Raw genomic sequence first — 22,443 nt, 5'->3', positions numbered from 1 at the left:
TACACTATACATACACTACCGTTCAAAAGTTTGGGGTCATATTATTGAAATGTCCTTATTTTCAATGAAGATAACTTTAAACTAGTCTTAACTTTAAAGAAATACACTCTATACATTGCTAATGTGGTAAATGACTATTCTAGCTGCAAATGTCTGGTTTTTGGTGCAATATCTTCATAGGTGTATAGAGGCCCATTTCCAGCAACTATCACTCCAGTGTTCTAATGGTACAATGTGTTTGCTCATTGGCTCAGAAGGCTAATTGATGATTAGAAAACCCTTGTGCAATCATGTTCACACATCTGAAAACAGTTTAGCTCGTTACAGAAGCTACAAAACTGACCTCCCTTTGAGCAGATCGAGTTTCTGGAGCATCACATTTGTGGGGTCAATTAAACGCTCAAAATGGCCAGAAAAAGAGAACTTTCATCTGAAACTCGACAGTCTATTCTTGTTCTTAGAAATGAAGGCTATTCCACAAAATTGTTTGGGTGCCCCCAAACTTTTGAACGGTAGTGTATATTTTTAAATGACGTTAATTTGAGTTATTCTCCAGTATTGATGCTTCAAAGGTGGCCTTTTCCCTCAAATCCTCAATGCCAGGCCATGTTTTGTTTTTGCTTTATTGTCTATAGTGCTGTATGTGTGTATGTTTTATTCTCTTCTTCTTTTTTTATTATTATGTTTTTGTTTTGTTTTGTGTTGTGTTGTACATCACTTTGTGTTTGCCACTTGCATGAAAAGCGCTACAAAAATAAAGCTGCTGCTCACTGCTCCCCTCACCTCCCAGGGGGTGATCAAGGGGGATGGGTCAAATGCAGAGAATAATTTCGCCACACCGAGTGTGTGTGTGTGACAATCATTGGTACTTTAACTTAAATTATTCTTACGATATTGAATAAAAGGTTTTAATAATGAACAATTGCTGTAATCTGTGTTGTTTTTTTGTTGCATAAAAAAATTACTAAAAATGAACAGCTTTGAGGCAAAACCATGACATCATTAGAACATGAGGTCTGACTTGGTGGTCAGCAGTACAAGTCTGTATTTAGGAAGTGATAAACGGGTGTTGCCTGAAGTCAGATGGTTAGGTCACAGTAGCAAAAAGATGGCTGGATGGCTCGGTGGCGTGTCAATGCATTGACAGTAAGCAGACACAAAAGGAAAAATAGCGACTACCCCCCGTCACCCCCCTGCAAACCTGCTCATTAGCGCTCTCTTCAAAGACATTCCGCTCCTTAAACGTTTTATCATAAAACATCATGGAGTCGCAGTAATCCACGTCAGTCATAGAAAAACCCTGATCCACCTCTACCTGACTGCATGTACACACCGGAGAGCTGCGTGTGACTCACTGAAGTCGACGCCATACATTGCTGCCATGGCGGAACCTGCCAGAACATCCATGCCAGCACAGATTTGATATGGAGATTAGCATGGATGCTGTCAAGTAGCATTTTTATGGGAACCAGAACAGCTTTTTGGCTTGTGCCACATAACATTGTGTCATCTACTGCAGTGTTTTGTAACCATAAGTTAAGAAGTCACTTTTCCACTTTGCATCAGTCCATCTTAGGTGAGCTCGGGCCTGGGTGTTGTTGATAAATGGCTTTGGCTTGGCATAGTAGAGTTTTAACTTGCACTTACAGATGTAGCGACCAACTGTAGTTACTGACAGTGGTTTTCTGAAGTGTTCCTGAGCCCATGTGGTGATATCCTTTACACGCCGATGTCGCTTTTTGATGCAGTACCGTCTGAGGGATCGAAGGTCCGTAATATCATCGCTTAGGTGCAGGGATGTCTCCAGAATCTCTGAACCTTTTGATGATATTACAGATCGTAGATGGTGAAATTTCTGAATTCCTTGCAATAGCTGGTTGAGAAATGTTGTTCGTAAACAATTTGCTCACACATTTGTTCACAAAGTGGTGACCCTCGCCCCATCCTTGTTTGTGAATGACTGAGCATTTCATGGAAGCTGCTTTTATACCCAATCATGGCACCCACCTGTTCCCAATTAGCCTGTTCACCTGTGGGATGTTCCAAATAAGTGTCTGACGAGCATTCCTCAACTTCCTCAGTCTTTTTTGCCACTTGTGCCAGCTTTTTTGAAACATGTTGCAAGCGTCAAATTCCAAATGAGCTAATATTTGCAAAAATGTAAGTTTTCCAGTTTGAACGTTAAGTATTTTGTCTTTGTAGTCTATTCAGTTGAATATAAGTTGAAAAGGATTTTCAAATCATTGTATTCTGTTTTTATTTACCATTTACACAACGTGCCAACTTCACTGGTTTTGGGCTTTGTAAAACCTCTGCATTGTTTTTAATGAATACTTAGGCCTACAACGCTACTGTATTTTGATGTTGGTCATTATGGTGGTACTTGGACAGCCAAGTGTTTTCTGAGGTGGTACTAAAAGTTGGAGAACCACAGTTCCTAGAGGGCCGCCAAAAAATATGCTTCTCAGTTGTGGTCAGTACAGGCCGCAGACATCCTCTGTTGTAATACATTTTTTCACCACTTGTGGCAGTAAGGACAACATCAAACAGAAGTCTGGAGCTAAAGTCATAAAGATGTTTCTTAAGCGCTAAAAATATGACTAAAGTGGTAAAGCTGTATTTTCCTTTCCACCTTACTTTAATTGAGAGTATATTTAAAAAACAAATATTTATCATTAATTTAGATTACTTTTTAAGTTAAGAACTGCATAATTGTATGTAACATTTTCCCGTCCCGTCAGTATATTGCAGTATTATTGATTAGTATTAATTTTTGTAATGAGCCTGATCCAAGAATTGATAATAATCTTTGTGATTAAGACAATGTAAAAGATAATTTTGGATTTTAAAAACTGGCAGCTCAGTTGCTGGAATTTTACAGTGAATTACAAAATTCAAATACAAAATTTAATGAGGCTACCGTTTTAATTCTAAGGTCAAAATTCTGGCCACCAAGCTGACAGATTTTTTTGTCTTTGTTTTTCTCTACAGTAAAATCTACAAACATTTTTACAGTACATTACTGTAAATGGAAAAATGCTACAAGTTTAATTTTAAGGTAAAATTATGGCAATTGAGCTGACTTTTTTTTTTTTTTTTTACAGTATAATTTATGGTCATTGTATTTACAGTGCATTACTGTAAATGGGCGGAAAAAAGGTAACCGATTTTATTTTGTACAATAATATTCTGGTGACTGAGCTGCCAGTGTTTTTTTTGTTGTTTTTTTAAGTACAATGTATTATTATTATTTTTCTTACAGTGAATGACTTAATTGAAAAACGCTACCACTCGGTATGTTACGATCAGGACTTTTTGCTGCCGATTCCGAAACCGATCATCCATGAGTAAGATCAGCCGATACAAACACCAAGTACAGTATAATAATATCAATACAATATTTAAACTACAGTAGTTCTTATTATTTTTAATTATATGCATTTTTTTAACTTCCCGTGGGCCGGATTTTGGACGCTGGCGGGCCGTAGTTTGGGGACCCCTGGTTTAGATGATTGGAGACCTAGCTTGCGCAGCTAGTGGGTCCATGACGATGACTTCTGTTTTGTTTAATCAGCCGTTTTACTGCCATGTTACAGACACTGTTTGGAAACAATTAAGGTGTGTACACAAACATTTATAAAATACTCTGTACCGGTATATATCTACGGCTTATCGTCCGGTTTAACTAATAAATATGTAAACATATTTATTTTTTCCAAAATTTGGTGGGTGCGCTCTATAGACCGGGAAAAAAGAGGTAATCACGGTTTTCCGATAATTAAAATTCGAAACGGTAATCCTAATTTTACACCCGAAATCATCGGAAATTGAAGTATTGCTGTAGTTTACTTGACGGACGAGTGACAGTCCAAACAAGGTTTTTAGTTACCAAACTTTTCAAAAACAAACACGATTTTTTGGGCTCTAGCGAAAACCATAATAGGAGCGTAATCCCCGTAAGCAGCTACAATAACTCCAATACTCCACGTACACTTGGACAGTGTTCACCAACATAAATACAAATGTTTCCACATTTCATTTCCAGGATGACATCGTTGATTGAGGCTTTCTTTCATGGACATGCCGTCCATGTTATTGTTTTTGACTTGTCCAAAAATTTTCTGGCATGAAAAAGGGTGCTACAAATAAATTATAAACCTTGACCAAATAGTCTTGTATATTTCCCCATCCCTCAAAACAAAGTGTTCATTGTTTCCTGTCAGTTCCCGTTGAGCAATTTACTATCGTTTCCACAAAAACCCCTCTGGTCGAAATGCAACGTGGACAACTTTCAGACGCGTCCATGTTGGCTCGTAAATAAGTGAGGGACTTAATTGCACCGACTTGAAAGAAATATCAGTTTGGCCACAGCAGACAAATGAGAATTTTCCGGTTTGTGTCATCGCTCTGTGGGTTGACTGACGTGGAAATGTCTGCCCGAGGGGGCTGAAGGTCACGGGGGTGGGGGGGTAACAACAGAGGCCTGATTGACTTTTGAAACTACAGTTTACACAAAAAGGAGAGGACTGTTGATCACGTCGCCACCATTTGACTGCCGTGTGGTGAATATTGATACCACACAGTATGCAATACAGTGGAATGCTGCAAAAAGGAGATGGAGACATCTTCACATTTTGCTTGCGTGTGCATCGGCAAAATCACACGCACACACACGCTTGTATTGGTCGGGGGTGGGGCTGGGGCGTGGTTGGGGGCGTGGTTAAGAGGGGAGGAGTATATTTACAGCTAGAATTCACCAACTCGAGTATTTCATATATATTTCATATATATATATGTATGAAATACTTGACTTTCAGTGAATTCTGGCTATATATATTTATTTTATTATACATATAAATAAAAGAAATACTTGAATTTCAGTGTTTCCGGAGGCTATCCAGTAGATGGCAGTATTGTCCTGTTTAAGAGTGTCACAACATTGCTGTTTACGGCAGACAAACTGCTTTACGGTAGACGAAAACGTAACTGCTGTTGTTGTGTGTTGTTACCGCATGAAACTGCCTAACAATAAACCCACATAAGAAACCAAGAACTCGCCCTCGATCATTCTACAGTTATAACGTGATTGGGCAGGCACGCTGTTTATATCGTGGGAAAGCGGACGTGAAAACAGACTGTCGCCGCTGTCCCCACTCAGGTCCGCATGGAGCTGGAGGGGGCGTGGCCTCCAGCTCCGGCTGAATTCCGGGAGTTTATCGGGAGAAAATTTCTTCCGGGAGGTTATCGGGAGAGGCACTGAATTCCGGGAGTCTCCCGGTAAAACCGGGAGGGTTGGCAAGTATGACATATGCTGGCCAGAGGGGGAGCACTTCAAATTTTTACACACACTTGTTATTTCATATGTTGACCAGAGGGGGAGCACTTTTAAATCCGACACACATTCAATTTGAAAAATCCCTCCTTTTTGGGACCACCCTGATTTTGATAGACTTCACCACCAGGGGTGCAAATGAGACATTCTCTATTAGATGCAATGGTTTTCCGTATTGGGACCATGATTTATGTCCTAACTTGTTCACCGCTCCTCATATGGAAGGTACTTTTCCTTGTTGATGTCTCAAGAAGGGTATAAATACAAGAACACACACACACACACACACACACACACACACACACACACACACACACACACACACACACACACACACACACACACACACACACTTTTGTATTTAATACCTTCTTGAGACCACCGAAAAATGCCTACCTCTTTAGGACCACCCTTTCTAGATATATAAAGATGTCTATTTACAACATTAATAATATATACATACTATGCAAATAAAAAAAAGGTAAGCTTTTAGTTATTTTTTAAACATTTTTTGTTTGTGATTGGTTTTTAATCTTCATTATTTACATAAGTTATTAGAGTATGTCTAGACACATTTTGAATTTTTTAAAATTAATTTTGGCCAAAGGGGGTGCATTTCAATTTCTTACACACACTTGTTATTACATATGTTGGCCAGAAGGGGAGCACTTCAAATTTTTACACACACTTGTTATTTCATATGTTGACCACAGGGGGAGCACTTTTAAAACCGACAAAGTCAATTTGAAAAATCCCTCCTTTTTGGGACCACTCTAATGTTGATAGATTTCACCACCAGGGGTGCAAGTGAGACATTCTCTATTAGATGCAATGGTTTTCCGTATTGGGACCATGATTTATGTCCCAACTGGTTAAATTTTTTGTTGTTGAATTTATTTGTTTCTAATTGTTTTTTAATCTTCATTATTTACTTCAAGTTATTACAGTATGTCTCTATATAAATATTTATTTTTCTATTTATTTATTAATTTTGGCCAAAGGGGGTACATTTCCATTTCTTACACACACTTGTCATTACATATGTTGACCAGAGGGGGAGCACTTTTAAAACCGACAAAGTCAATTTGAAAAATCCCTCCTTTTTGGGACCACTCTAATGTTGATAGATTTCACCACCAGGGGTGCAAGTGAGACATTCTCTATTAGATGCAATGGTTTTCCATATTGGGACCATGATTTATGTCCCAACTGGTTACATTTTTTGTTGTTGAATTTATTTGTTTCTAATTGTTTTTTAATCTTCATTATTTACTTCAAGTTATTACAGTATGTCTCTATATACATATTTATTGTTTTATTTATTTATTAATTTTGCCCAAAGGGGGCACATTTCCATTTCTTACACACACTTGTCATTACATATGTTGACCAGAGGGGGAGAACCTTTAAAACCGACACACAGTCAATTTGAAAAATCCCTCCTTTTTGGGACCACCCTAATGTTGATAGATTTCACCACCAGGGGTGCAAATGAGACATTCTCTATTAGATGCAATGGTTTTCCGTATTGGGACCATAATTTTGGTCCCAACTTGCTAATTTTTTTGTTGTTGAATTTATTTGTTTCTAATTGTTTTTTAATCTTCATTATTTACTTCAAGTTATTACAGTATGTCTCTATATGCATATTGATTTTTTTTTTTTAGATTAATTTTGGCCAAAGGGGGCACATTTCCATTTCTTACACACACTTGTCATTTCATATGTTGACCAGAGGCGAAGCACTTTTAAAACCGAAACACAGTCAATTTGGAAAAATCCCCATTTTTATAGATTTCACCACCAGGGGTGCAAATGAGACATTCTCTATTAGATGCAATGGTTTTCCGTATTGGGACCATGACTTATGTCCTAACTTGCTCACCACTCCTCAAATGGAAGGTACTTTTCCCTGTTGATGTCTCAAGAAGGGTAGAAATACAAGAACACACACACACACAAACACACACACAAACACACTCACACACACACCTTATTGTGATTTCTGCACGGAGACACTTTTTGAAGCATGACATCATAACGACAAAGTGGTCACTGTTCCAAAGTCAACTAATAAAGTTGATTCAGTGATTAAGGGACCCGCACAATGAACACTGCTGCTTTCACTGAGTGTGTGTGTGTGTGTGTGTGTGTGTGTGCACGCACCTGTGGCCTTCTCCGGGTTGTTGCACATGAAGCACAGCCACCCTCCCTCTGCTTCACTGTAGCCAAACAGGTCAAAGAAGCGAACGTCCTCCAGCTGCGTCTGCAGACTGTCCAGGTCCTGAAGACAGAAACACAAACAGTAAATGACATTTCCACTGAAATCACCGCCGTTTTGATTTCCAACACCCTACTCAATTTGAAGTCAGAGTCAGGACACTGAACGAAAACTGTTTGGCACACAAAGTTCTCCTGGATGTAACTTTCACAGGGTGCGTTTTAAACATGGTCGAGATATGCATCGCGTGTGTGTGTGTGTGTGTGTGTGTGTGTGTGTGTGTGCGTGTGTGTGTGTGTGCGTGTGTGTGTGTGTGTGCGCACGGTGGGAAAATACTGGGCAACATTGAGCCTCCTCATTACAAATCAGTGCAAACCTGCAGCACATGGTAACAATTAAGCCTCACGATGGAGTCACATCACTTGCAGTGTAAATAAGGTGAGTTTGTAGAAAAAAGTGACTGATAAAAAAAAAGGGATTTATGGCTCTTGTGGAGCCATTCAAAAGATTGGCTTGTTTGTTTGTTTGTTTGTTACATACACGCATACATACATATATATATGTCGAGGTTTCTGTGGTTTATTTGTTATACAGTGCTCAAAATCCAGGGAAACCTGCCAAACAGGCTTGTAGGGATGATATAGCCTCTTGTGTAATATATATATATATATATATATATATATATATATATATATATATATATATATATATATATATATATATATATATATATATATATATATATATATATATATATATATATATAAATAAATAAGATATACATATACATATATGTATACAGTACAGGCCAAAACTTTGGACACACCTTCTCATTCAATGCGTTTTCTTTATTTTCATGACTATTATTGTAGATTGTCACTGAAGGCTTCAAAACTATGAATGAGCACATGTGGAGTTATGTACATAACAAAAAAAGGTGAAATAACTGAAAACATGTTTTGTATTCTAGTTTCTTCAAAATAGCCACCCTTTGCTCCGATTACTTTTTTTGCACACTCTTGGCATTCTCTCGATGAGCTTCAAGAAGTAGTCACCTGAAATGGTTTTTCACTTCACAGGTGTGCTTGAAGCTCATCGAGAGAATGCCAAGAGTGTGCAGAGCAGTAATCAGAGCAAAGGGTGGCTATTTTGAAGAAACTAGAATATAAAACATGTTTTCATTTATTTCACCTTTTTTGTTAAGGACATAACACCACATGTGTTTATTCATAATTTTGATGCCTTCAGTGATTTTAAATATATATATATATATATATATATATATATATATATATATATATATATATATATATATATATATATATATATATATATATATATATATATATATATATATATATATATATATATATATATATATATATATATATATATATATATATATATATATATATATATGAGTCAAGGTTTCTGTGGTTTATCCGTTATTCAGTGCTCAATACCAGGGAAGAGCAGAATACATGGTTCGGTCAAGAAAAAATTCTATACATTTTATAAAATCCCCTGAAGAGCAGGGAAACCTGTGAAACAGGCTTGTAGGGATGAAATAGCCTCTGTGTTTTTTTCTGACCTAACCGATTATATATATAATTATTCTGATCCACATCTTATTTTGTAAGGGCTACCAGTGATTATTTTGTTGAAAAAACAGTATAATATATATATATATATATATATATATATATATATATATATATATATATATATATATATATATATATATATATAGTAATATAAATATGACTAAAATAGTAATATTTGTGTAAATTTAAATTATTCCGATCCACCGGGCTACCAGTGAATAAATGTTGCAAAAAAAACCCCAGTATATATATATATATATATATATATATATATATATATATATATATATATATATATATATATATATATATATATATATATATATATATATATATATATATATATATATATATATATATACATATATATATATATATATATACATATATACATATATACACAGCTGTAAAGCACTTAGAATTGCCTTGTGTACTAATTGTGCGCTATAAATAAACGTGCCTTGCTTTATGTATGTGCATAAAAACAGCTCCCAAACACGAATCGGCTCTCATCATTCGCTTTAAGGAACCATTCAAAAGACTCGATTCGTTCATGAACGTCACATCTCTAGCCACTGACCAGCATCAGGACAAGCCACAAACATCACACACTGGAAGCTGGAAAAAAAACGCCTTCAAGCGGAAGCGGGAAATTTCAAAGCCCAGTTGAGATTTCGATCAGACAACACGTCAGAGTTTGACCTGACACCTGACACCTCACACCAGACCACTTCCTGTTGTGCCTCAGGAGACCTCAGTCCAGTGTGCATAACAGCATTCTTAACTTAATTTTCTTCCGTATTTGCATTAAGTGATGTGATCACACTCACGTTCACCACACATAAACAATATGTTTCACATGGCTTCACCTATTTTTGGATAAAAACACTTTTTAAAATTGCCATAACAACTTTACGGCAAAATGAATGCTCTGTCTCGTAAAGTGTGGCGCTTTGTGTACAATTTTGACCAAAGAACCACCATTACATGTTATGTAGACCACAAGGAAGTGTTTTCCATTTACAAAAAATAAATAATAATATGACTCCTTTAATGCGCCCTAAAAAGACCACCGGGCCTTTAGCCTTTGAATAACCCCCTTGTCAGGTTCAAACACTGATGACATCTATTAAACAAGACAAGAAGCAAGGAATCAAACAGAGACAGAATAAAAATTTGGCTCAATGAGGAGAAACACGTACACCTGTACCCTTGTACAGTGTCACCACGCTCTGACGAACGATTGTACGCCTCCTCTTTTATTAGGACATTCCCTGATTACATGGCAACAGCTGTTTCTAAAGGGACGGGGGTCATAAACAGCCATCGCCTTTGATTACAAAACAGTTCAAAGAAAAGGTCGGTTCAAAGAAAAGGTTGTAAACAGTTCAAAGAAAAGGTCGTAAAACAGTTCAAAGAAGAGGTGCCTGGAGCTTTGTAGTTCTCGGGTCAAGACAAAATCTTTCTGGGGATTACAACACATCAAAGAAACAGAACACCTTCATGTTGCTTCCCATCCTACACAGTGGAGTTTTACAAGCCTTCTTCTTGGTAGGATCAGAGACAGCTTTTGTCTGCTCGCAGGGCGAGCTGAACTCAATGTAACACAAAGTTTTGTGATAACTTAGATACCGTTATTCTGACACCCCTTTTTAGACCAGTTGATCTGCCGTCTCTCTTCCCTGCTCTTCCCCCCTCTCCTGCGTGGAGAGGTTGTCAGGTGACCACGGATCAGCCTCCACAGACGAGCCGCAAGCTGTTCCAAGTCGGGACCCGGGGGTGGACCACTCCTTATGCATCTGTGACCTAGTGGTTAAAGTGTCCGCCCTGAGATCGGTAGGTCGTGAGTTCAAACCCCGGCCGAGTCATACCAAAGACTATAAAAATGGGAGCCATTACCTCCCTGCTTGGCACTCAGCATCAAGGGTTGGAATTGGGGGTTGAACCACCAAACATGATTCCCGGGCGCGGCCATTGCTGCTGCTCACTGCTCCCCTCACCTCCCAGGGGGTGATCAAGGGTGATGGGTCAAATGCAGAGAAGAATTTCACCACACTTAGTGTGTGTGTGACAATCATTCGTACTTTAACTTTAACTTTACATGCAAGAGGACCCCCTGCTGGCCCAACTATGGACTGGACTCTCGCATTATTAACTGTATCCACTCTGCATCCATTGCGGTCCCTTACAGGGTTTCTCGTTGTTCCCATTGGGTTGAGTTTTTTTCTTGCCCTGATGTGGGATCTGAGCCGAGGATGTCGTCGTGGCTCGTGCAGCCCTTTGAGACATTTGTGATTAAGGGCTATACAAGTAAACTTTGATTTATATGGCAAAGCTAATCCATGCCTCTGAAACTAGACTCCTGAGCACATTGAGAAATATCCACTATCCATGGGTGACAACGTGTGTGCCAGCTCACAAACACACAGCTGCGTGGATGTCGTCTCGGCACTTTGACAGGAACACACTTGCAGTTGGGCAACAGGAAGTGGACAAGAGGCATGTTTGGCAGCTGGATATCCTCCATGCATCGTTTGACGTTTCAACACCACATGTGTTGGGAGCACGTGGACCTGAGACAAGCTCCAGTGGAAATGCCAGGAGTACAGTAGACCCTCGTGAATTGGTCCCGGGCCTGACAGTTTCCCTTTAAACCGATACGGTACCAATTCCCGGTACCTGGGGATCAATAGTGGTACTCAACGGTACCAATTTTCTGTATTTTTGTGTGTGTTAATAGATAATGTTTTTAATAATAAAATCACATTTTTTATTGCCACATTTAAAAATAAGCTAATTATGATAACTGCTTATTTTATTATTTTTTATTTATTATCTCATTTGCAAGTATGACATTAAAGTTGCAATTATAGTTGCAAGTCCAAGACGTTAGATCACAGGCGTCAAACTCAAGACATCATTTTATCTGGCCCGCAAACACCTGGAAATGACATGTGTCAATAAACTACTTCATATTTTTTTACTAAATGTAATTGATTTTTTTCATTTTGACAGAAAAAACATGCAGGATTCTCACAGGAATGAAGCAAAAATACAACCGTACCTACTGTGTATATCCATCCATCCATCCATTTTCTACCGCTTGTCCCTTTTGGGGTCGCGGGGGGCGCTGGAGCCTATCTCAGCTACAATCGGGCGGAAGGCGGGGTACACCCTGGACAAGTCGCCACCTCATCGCAGGGCCAACACAGATAGACAGACAACATTCACACTCGCTTTCACACACTAGGGCCAATTTAGTGTTGCCAATCAACCTATACTGATACTTTATTAGGTATCAAACCTATACTGATACTTTATTAGGTATCAATAGTATACTGATACTTTATTAGGTATCAATTAGAGATGTCCGATAATATCGGCCGATATATGCGTTAAAATGTAATATCGGAAATTATCGGTATCGTTTTTTTTTTATTATCGGTATCGTTTTTTTTTTTTTTTTTAATTTAAATCAACATAAAAAACACAAGATAAGATTAGTGCACCAACCCAAAAAACCTCCCTCCCCCATTTACACTCATTCACACAAAAGGGTTGTTTCTTTCTGTTATTAATATTCTGGTTCCTACATTATATATCAATATATATCAATACAGTCTGCAAGGGATACAGTCCGTAAGCACACATGATTGTGCGTGCTGCTGGTCCACTAATAGTACTAACCTTTAACAGTTAATTTTACTAATTTTCATTCATTACTAGTTTCTATGTAACTGTTTTTATATTGTTGTACTTTCTTTTTTATTCAAGAAAATGTTTTTAATTTATTTATCTTATTTTACTAATTTTTTTAAAAAGTACCTTATTTTCACCATACCTGGTTGTCCAAATTAGGCATACTAATGTGTTAATTCCACGACTGCATATATCGGTTGATATCGGTATCGGTTGATATCGGTATCGGTAATTAAAGAGTTGGACAATATCGGAATATCGGATATCGGCAAAAAGCCATTATCGGACATCCCTAGTATCAATAGTATCGACATTTGAATTGATCGCCCCTACTTTACTTTGAAGCTTTAGGGGTCGTGTCTTTCCTCTGGTCCTCCAGTGATAATGTTACATGGAAGAAACTTAAGTCTATTTTTCACTGTGGTGGTGAGGATTAGTATCTTCGAAGCGGCTTCGCACTGTCAATATATGACTGTGGAGGGGGGCGTGGTCTGCGGGCCTGCCGCGCAGCGGGGTGTGTAAGGACCGGCCTCGAAGTCAGCGGCAGGTGAGTAAATTGCCCAGCTGGGGATTGTTATCTAATCCAGTGGTTCTCAAATGGGGGTACGCGTACCCCTGGGGGTACTTGAAGGTATGCCAAGGGGTACGTGAGATTTTTTTAAAATGTCTGTCAAAAAGAACTGTGAAAAGAAATGTAACAATGCAATATTCAGTGTTGACAGCTAGATTTTTTGTGGACATGTTCCATAAATATTGATGTTAAAGATTTCTTTTTTTGTGAAGAAATGTTTCGAATTAAGTTCATGAATCCAGACGGATCTCTATTGCAATCCCCAAAGAGGGCACTTTAAGTTGATGATTACTTCTATAAGTAGAAATCTTTATTTATAATTTAATCACTTGTTTATTTTTTAAGTTTTTAGTTATTTTTATATCTTTTTTTCCAAATAGTTCAGGAAAGACCACAACAAATGAGCAATATTTTGCACTGTTATACAATTTAATAAATCAGAAACTGATGACATAGTGCTGTATTTTACTTTTTTATCTCTTTTTTTCAACCAAAAATGCTTTGCTCTGATTAGGGGGTACTTGAATTAAAAAAATGTTCACAGGGGGTACATCACTGAAAAAAGGTTGAGAACCACTGATCTAATCACCTGTCACCCTTATTAGCAGCAGCCGGAACGAGACACGTTGTAGGAGTTGGAGCTAGAGAGAGAGACACGCCGAGAAAAAGACTAAAAACAAAGACTGAAACGTCGCAGAAGAGTGTGCTGTCGTGGCGTGTGAGAAAATAAAACAATTGTCAAACCTGACTACCGGAGGATCTGTCGCGATCAGGGGGAACCCACGGGAGGGCAACGTCCGCAATGACGTCTTTGTTGCAGCTTTGTCTCAAACCTGAGCCAGTGTTCTGGCAAGACATGCACTCTCTGCATTTGTGCGTAACAAAAAATAAGCCTGCATCCGTTTTGAAGGGAACTTTCACGCGAGTACAATCTTTAGCCACGTCAACACAGCTGTGGTAAAGATTGCCAGCAATCAGTTTAAAAAGGCAAACTCTCCCTTTTGGGACCAAAGGGATGATACTGGTCAGATCAGGTGCTCTGTGATATCACTTGAACACTTTGCTATAGTAAAAAGATATCGTAAGGAAAAAAACAGGACTAAAAAAAAATCAGTTCTCCTCTCCTCTCACATCCTCTTCCTCCCTCTTGTTGTCTACACCGTGTGGCTCCTCGCTTCCTCAGGTTCCATCCTGTCTCCTGTCCTTCACCTTCCTCACTCCTTCCCTTCCTCCGCCGCGCTTTATCCGCACAACAGCTACAAAAACAAACCTTTTCCGCTCGGGACACAAGAGGGGAAAAAGGTGAAACAATAACGGTCAAGTATCTCCTCCATCCCAGACTTCCCTTCCTATCTGCCGCCATGTCGCCTTTCCTCTTCCTCTCCTCTCCTTCTGACAGGACTCGACTAAAAGTACACCTTTGGCGGTATAGCTCGGTTGGTAAAGTGGCCGTGCCAGCAACTTGAGGGTTCCAGGTTCGATCCCCGCTCCCGCCATCCTAGTCACTGCCGTTGTGTCCTTGGGCAAGACACTTTACCCATACTTGTTTAAATGTAACTTAGATATTGGGTTTCACTATGTAAAGCGCTTTGAGTCACTAGAGAAAAAGCGCTATATAAATATGATTCACTTCACCTTTAAAAAAAAAGTAATATCAACTCTTTGATGTCCCATATACCTTCTTTACACCTTTCTTCCACGTGTTCCTTATTGTTGAAAACTAATACGCTATTACAAAACCCAAAACCAGTGAAGTTGGCACGTTGTGTAAATGGTAAATAAAAACAAAATACAAAGATTTGCAAATCCTTTTCAACCTAAATTCTATTGAATAGACTGCAAAGACAAGATATTTAACGTTCGAACTGGAGAACGTTGTTATTTTTTGCAAATATTAGCTCATTTGGAATTTGATGCCTGCAACATGTTTCAAAAAAGCTGGCACAAGCGGCAAAAAAGACTGAGGAAGTTGAGGAATGCTCACCAAACACTTATTTGGAACATCCCACAGGTGAACAGGCTAATTGGGAACAGGTGGGTGCCATGATTGGGTATAAAAAGCAGCTTCCATGAAATATGCTCAGTTATTCACAAACAAGGATGGGGCGAGGGTCACCACTTTGTCAACAAATGCGTGAGAAAATTGTTTAAGAACAACATTTCTCAACCAGCTATTGCAAGGAATTTAGGGATTTCTCCAATCTACGGTCCGTAATATCATGAAAAGTTTCAGAAAATCTGGAGAAATCACTGCACGTCAGCGATGATATTACAGACCTTCTAATCCCTCAGGCGGTTCTGCATCAAAATGCGACATCAGTGTGTAAAGGATATCACCACATGGGGCCAGGAACACTTCAGAAAGCCACTGTCAGTAACGACAGTTGGTCGCTACATCTGTAAGTGCAAGTTAAAACTCTACTATGCAAAGCCAAAGCCATTTATCAACAACACCCAGAAACCCAAACTCATCTAAGATGGACTGATACAAAGTGGAAAAGTGTTCTGTGGTCTGACGAGTCCACATTTCAAATTGTTTTTGGAAACTGAGGACGTTGTGTCCTCCGGAACAAAGAGGAAAGGAACCATCCGGATTGTTATAGGCACAAAGTGTAAAAGTCAGCATCTGTGATGGTATGGGGGTGTATTAGTGCCCAAAACATGGGTAACTTACACATCTATGAAGGCACCATTAATGCTGAAAGGTACATACAGGTTTTGGAGCGACATATGTTGCCATCCAAGCAACGTTATCATGGACGCCCCTGCTTATTTTAGCAACACAATGCCAAGCCACGTGATACAACAGCGTGGCTTCATAGTAAAAGAGTGCGGGTACTAGACTGACCTGTCTCCCATTGAAAATGTGTGGCGCATTATGAAGCCTAAAATCCCACAACGGAGACCCCCGGACTGTTGAACAACTTAAGCTGTACATCAAGCAAGAATGGGAAAGAATTCCACCTGAAAAGCTTCAAAAATTGGTCTCCTCAGTTACCAAATGTTTACTGAGTGCTGCCCTTGATTGGAATCATAAAAAAATACAAATCAATCTCGTTTAATTATTATTCCCCTCAGCACACGCCTCTATTAAAAATGTTTTTGCAATAATGTCCGCAACAAAAATATTATGCCAAACGCCCCTCTACACTTTTACATGGAAATATATTGTTTGCAGTGCAGTATGTCTGCTATGTTTATGGAGTGTTCTGGAAGCAAGACTGCCCATAAATCATGCTCACATACCTTTCTGTGCGGGGTGGCGTGTTGCGTCATCGCCATGTGGAAGCTGTGAGCTCCCTGCAGCTGAGTCCTCCCCCAAAGTGACGCCAGTCTTTGGACACACTCGTCTCCAGAGCACAGAGGGACCTTGGACTTGCTCTGCCAAAACATCGGCGTAAAATAAAGAAAATGTTTTCAGGGTTTTTTTTTATTTCAAGTGAGATTGGGGGCGTGGAGGTGCACCTGCAGATGCAGCAGCATGAGGTGTATCCACACATGAGGCTGGCGGCTGCTCAGGTTGAACGTGGACTTGGCGTACAGGCAGTAGTGGCCCTTCTGGGGGCAGGAGAAGGACAGCCTGGCCACACATCCTCGAAGGGTTTCTGACATGGAAAAAGTGTAAGATGACGCAAACGTGTGAAGTTGTTCCAAACCGATGGTGCCAAGCAAACAAAATCACCTAAAAAGGCTAGCAATAAAACGTTAGCATGCTATTATAAGAGACGTTTGTAAACTTCTAAGATGGTGCCAAGTATCCAAATCCAAATATTTTTAGGTTCAAACAAACAAAATTACCTAAAAAGCTAGCATAAAACGTTAGCATGCTAATATAAGAGAAGTTTGCATACATACATACATGCTAATATAAGAGACGTTTGAGTAGTTCTAAAATGGTGCCAAGTATCCAAATATTTTTAGGTTCAAACAAACAAAATTACCTAAAAAGCTAGCATAAAACGTTAGCATGCTATTATAAGAGACGTTTGTAAACTTCTAAGATGGTGCCAAGTATCCACATCCAAATATTTTTAGGTTCAAACAAACAAAATTACCTAAAAAGCTAGCATAAAACGTTAGCATGCTAATATAAGAGAAGTTTGCATACATACACACATGCTAATATAAGAGACATTTGAGTAGTTCTAAAATGGTGCCAAGTATCCAAATATTTTTAGGTTCAAACAAACAAAATTACCTAAAAAGCTAGCATAAAACGTTAGCATGCTAATATAAGAGAAGTTTGCATACTTCTAAGATGGCGCCAAGTATCCAAATCTTTCTAGGTTCAAACAAACACAATTACCTAAAAAGCTAGCATGCTAATATAAAAGACGTTTGCATACTTCTAAGATGGCGCCAAGTATCCAAATCTTTTTAGGTTCAAACAAACACAATTACCTAAAAAGCTAGCGTGCTAATATAAAAGACGTTTGCATACTTCTAAGATGGCGCCAAGTATCCAAATCTTTTTAGGTTCAAACAAACACAATTACCTAAAAAGCTAGCATGCTAATATAAAAGACGTTTGCATACTTCTAAGATGGCGCCAAGTATCCAAATCTTTTTAGTTTTAAACAAACAAAAATACCTAAAAAGCTAGCATAAAACATTATTAAGCTATTACAAGAGACATTTGCATACTTCTAAGATGGCGCCAAGTATCAATATCTATTATTTTTTTAGGTGTGAACATAGAAAAATTGAAAAGACTAGCCTAAAACGTTAGCATGCTAATATTAACATGCTAAAATAAGAGACCCTTAGCAAACTTCCAAGATGGCACCATGTATCAAAAACCATGATTTTTAGATTAACATACAAAATTAAATAGTAAGCATAAAATGTTAGCATGCTAATATAAGTGACGTTTGCATACTTCTAAGATGGTTTCAAGTATCCAAATATTTTTAGGTTTAAACAACATTACCTAAAAAAGCAAGCATAAAACGTTAGCATGCTAATGTAAAAGGTGTTTGAATAGTTCGAAGATGGCGCCAAGTATCCAAATCTTTTTAGGTTCAAACAAACAAAATTACCTAAAAAGCTAGCATAAAACGTTAACATGCTATTATAAGAGACGTTTGCATACTTCTAAGATGGTGCCAAGTATCTAAATCTTTTCTAGGTTTGAACAAACAAAATTACCTAAAAAGCTAGCATGCTAATATATGAGACGTTTGAGTAGTTCTAAAATGGTGCCAAGTATCCAAATATTTTTAAGTTCAAACAAACACAATTACCTAAAAAGCTAGCATGCTAATATAAAAGACGTTTGCATACTTCTAAGATGGCGCCAAGTATCCAAATCTTTTTAGTTTTAAACAAACAAAATGACCTAAAAAGCTAGCATAAAACGTTAGTAAGCTGTTACAAGAGACATTTGCATACTTCTAAGATGGCGCCAAGTATCAATATCTATTATTTTTTTAGGTGTGAACATAGAAAAATTGAAAAGACTAGCCTAAAACGTTAGCATGCTAATATTAACATGCTAAAATAAGAGACCTTAGCAAACTTCCAAGATGGCACCATGTATCAAAAACCATGATTTTTAGATTAACATACAAAATTAAATAGTAAGCATAAAATGTTAGCATGCTAATATAAGTGACGTTTGCATACTTCTAAGATGGTTTCAAGTATCCAAATATTATTAGGTTCAAACAACATTACCTAAAAAAGCAAGCATAAAACGTTAGCATGCTAATGTAAGAGGTGTTTGAATAGTTCGAAGATGGTGCCAAGTATCCAAATCTTTTTAGCTTCAAACAAACAAAATTACCTAAAAAGCTAGCATAAAACGTTAGCGTGCTATTATAAGAGACGTTTGCATACTTCTAAGATGGTGCCAAGTATCTAAATCTTTTCTAGGTTTGAACAAACAAAATTACCTAAAAAGCTAGCATGCTAATATATGAGACGTTTGAGTAGTTCTAAAATGGTGCCAAGTATCCAAATATTTTTAAGTTCAAACAAACACAATTACCTAAAAAGCTAGCATGCTAATATAAAAGACGTTTGCATACTTCTAAGATGGCGCCAAGTATCCAAATCTTTTTAGGTTTAAACAAACAAAATTACCTAAAAAGCTAGCATAAAACGTTAGTAAGCTATTACAAGAGACATTTGCATACTTCTAAGATGGCGCCAGGTATCAATATCTATTATTTTTTTAGGTGTGAACATAGAAAAATTGAAAAGACTAGCCTAAAACGTTAGCATGCTAATATTAACATGCTAAAATAAGAGACCTTAGCAAACTTCCAAGGTGGCACCATATATCAAAAACCATGATTTTTAGATTAACATACAAAATTAAATAGTAAGCATAAAATGTTAGCATGCTAATATAAGTGACGTTTGCATACTTCTAAGATGGTTTCAAGTATCCAAATATTATTAGGTTCAAACAACATTACCTAAAAAAGCAAGCATAAAACGTTAGCATGCTAATGTAAGAGGTGTTTGAATAGTTCGAAGATGATGCCAAGTATCCAAATCTTTTTAGCTTCAAACAAACAAAATTACCTAAAAAGCTAGCATAAAACGTTAGCGTGCTATTATAAGAGACGTTTGCATACTTCTAAGATGGTGCCAAGTATCTAAATCTTTTCTAGGTTTGAACAAACAAAATTACCTAAAAAGCTAGCATGCTAATATATGAGACGTTTGAGTAGTTCTAAAATGGTGCCAAGTATCCAAATATTTTTAAGTTCAAACAAACACAATTACCTAAAAAGCTAGCATGCTAATATAAAAGACGTTTGCATACTTCTAAGATGGCGCCAAGTATCCAAATCTTTTTAGGTTCAAACAAACAAAATTACCTAAAAAGCTAGCATAAAACGTTAGTAAGCTATTACAAGAGACATTTGCATACTTCTAAGATGGCGCCAGGTATCAATATCTATTATTTTTTTAGGTGTGAACATAGAAAAACAGAAAAGACTAGCCTAAAACGTTAGCATGCTAATATTAACATGCTAAAATAAGAGATCTTAGCAAACTTCCAAGATGGCACCATGTATCAAAAACCATGATTTTTAGATTAACATACAAAATTAAATAGTAAGCATAAAATGTTAGCATGCTAACATTAGCATGCTAGCACGTGACTAGATAAAGAGTAAATACCCAAAATGCACTATTTGAAGGTGTAAACATACAACATTACCTAAAAAGCTAGCATAAAACATTAGCATGCTGACGTAGGCATGCTAATATAAGAAACGTTAGCATAGTATCAAAATTCATGATTTTTCTGTTTATAAGGCTCATAAAAGAAGTCATATATATTTAATTTTTTTCTAAATGTAAAACACTTCCTTGTGGTCTACATAACATGTAATGGTGGTTCTTTGGTCAAAATGTTGCATAGATGATGTTTTACACATCATCTTCAAGTCGGTTTTCTGACAGTCGCTTCCGGATGCGCCGTTTTGTGGGCGCTCTTATTTACGTGGCTCACCTTCGACAGCGTCTTCTCCCCGTCATCTTTGTTGTAGCGGTGTAGCATGCAAGGACGGGAGTGGAGGAAGTGTCAAAAGATGGCGCTAACTGTTTTAATAACATTCAGACTTTACTTCAATCAATAATGGAGCAGCATCTCCTCATCCGGAAACAACAACAACAACAAATGTGTCCCGTGAAAAACCGTCCGATAATAACTAAAGTTCCTTGGTTAAATAATGTAAACTCACTACACCGGTATGTTTTAGCTCTTTCATGGCGAGTTTACTGACAGATATAAGTAAGAACTTTACACTACTTTATATTAGAAATGGCAACAGCGGAGGATGAATGTCCCATAACAAGAAGATAGAGAAAAAGAAGAAGCTTATCGACTACGGTGTCTACACGGACTACAAAGGCAGACACGCAAAATTTTTCAGGATTTATGCAGATCCCAATTACAAATCAGCAGGTACCAGAAGGTAAGAAAAGTTGCTTTTGCCTAATATTGCGAAACAAAACGCCAGATAAAATGTCTTACCTTATACACACACACCATAATAATACTCATATGTTTAATGCGCCGACAATCCAAAGGGGTGTGGCTTCATAGCTTACCAAAGTCATACTAAAACATTTTGATACATTTCTGAGTGCCGTGTGTAATGTTCTATATTTCCAATGGAACATATAAAATGTTGGTGTTGTTTACTTGAGTCATATTGCAATCATAGTGCAGCCTGCACGTATCACTTATGTTTGACGGCCATCTACTGGTCACACTTATCATTACACCATGTACCAAATAAAATTGCTTCGAGGTCGGTAAGCAAAACCAGAATTATTCCGTATTATTAGGCACACCAGGTTGTAAGGCGCACTGTCGAGTTTTGAGAAAATGAAAGTATTTTAAGTGCGCCTTATAGTCGGCACTGCAAAAACTGAAATCTAAGTAAGATTAAATATCTCAAATAAGGGTGATATTTGCTTATTTTCTGTCTGATAAGATAATTCTTCTCACTAAGCAGATTTTATGTTAGAGTGTTTTACTTGTTTTAAGGCAGTGGTCCCCAACCTTTTGTCCCACGGACCGGGGGGGTGTTTTTTTTTTAAAATAAAGAAATACAATCATGTGTGCTTACGGACTGTATCCCTGCGGACTGTATTGATCTATATTGATATATAATGTATATATTGTGTTTTTATGTTGATTTAATAAAAAAAAAAAAAGTATATATATTTTTTTTATTTCTTGTGCAGCCCGGTACCAATCGGCCGGTCCGCGGACCGGTGCTTGGGGACTACTGTTTTAAGTGTTTTGGTCCTAAATGATCTCAGTAAGATATTACAGCTTGTTGCTGAGATTTTATGACCTATATTGAGTAAAACATGCTTGAAACTAGAATATCAACTGTTGCAAAGCTGTGTCATTAACACTCACAAGTATAAAACTACTTTTTTAAAGTAATAATTTCTTACTTCAAGCATGAGAAAAAAATCATGATGCCGAGTCAAGCTAATGGCACTAGCATTTACTTGATTTAAGAACATTTTTCAACAT

The 22,443-nt window shown here is 37.6% G+C and overlaps 1 protein-coding gene across 1 annotated transcript in view; it reads right to left on the bottom strand.

Moving 5' to 3' along the window:
- veph1 (ventricular zone expressed PH domain-containing 1) overlaps window positions 1-22,443 on the bottom strand; it is a 251,566-nt gene that overhangs the window by 14,821 nt on the left and 214,302 nt on the right. The window contains exons 11-13 of the mRNA XM_062068176.1: window positions 16,893-17,032; window positions 16,674-16,808; window positions 7,499-7,616 (exon numbers count right to left, since the gene is read on the bottom strand). Coding sequence (XP_061924160.1) covers window positions 7,499-7,616; window positions 16,674-16,808; window positions 16,893-17,032 — 393 coding nt within the window. The remainder of the gene's footprint in view (window positions 1-7,498; window positions 7,617-16,673; window positions 16,809-16,892; window positions 17,033-22,443) is intronic.

Source organism: Entelurus aequoreus, linkage group LG13, assembly GCF_033978785.1.
Source record: "Entelurus aequoreus isolate RoL-2023_Sb linkage group LG13, RoL_Eaeq_v1.1, whole genome shotgun sequence".
In the NCBI taxonomy this organism is placed as follows: domain Eukaryota; kingdom Metazoa; phylum Chordata; class Actinopteri; order Syngnathiformes; family Syngnathidae; genus Entelurus; species Entelurus aequoreus.
The sequence above is the reverse complement of the archived record's forward strand: the minus strand, read 5'-3'. Positions and strand labels throughout refer to the sequence as shown.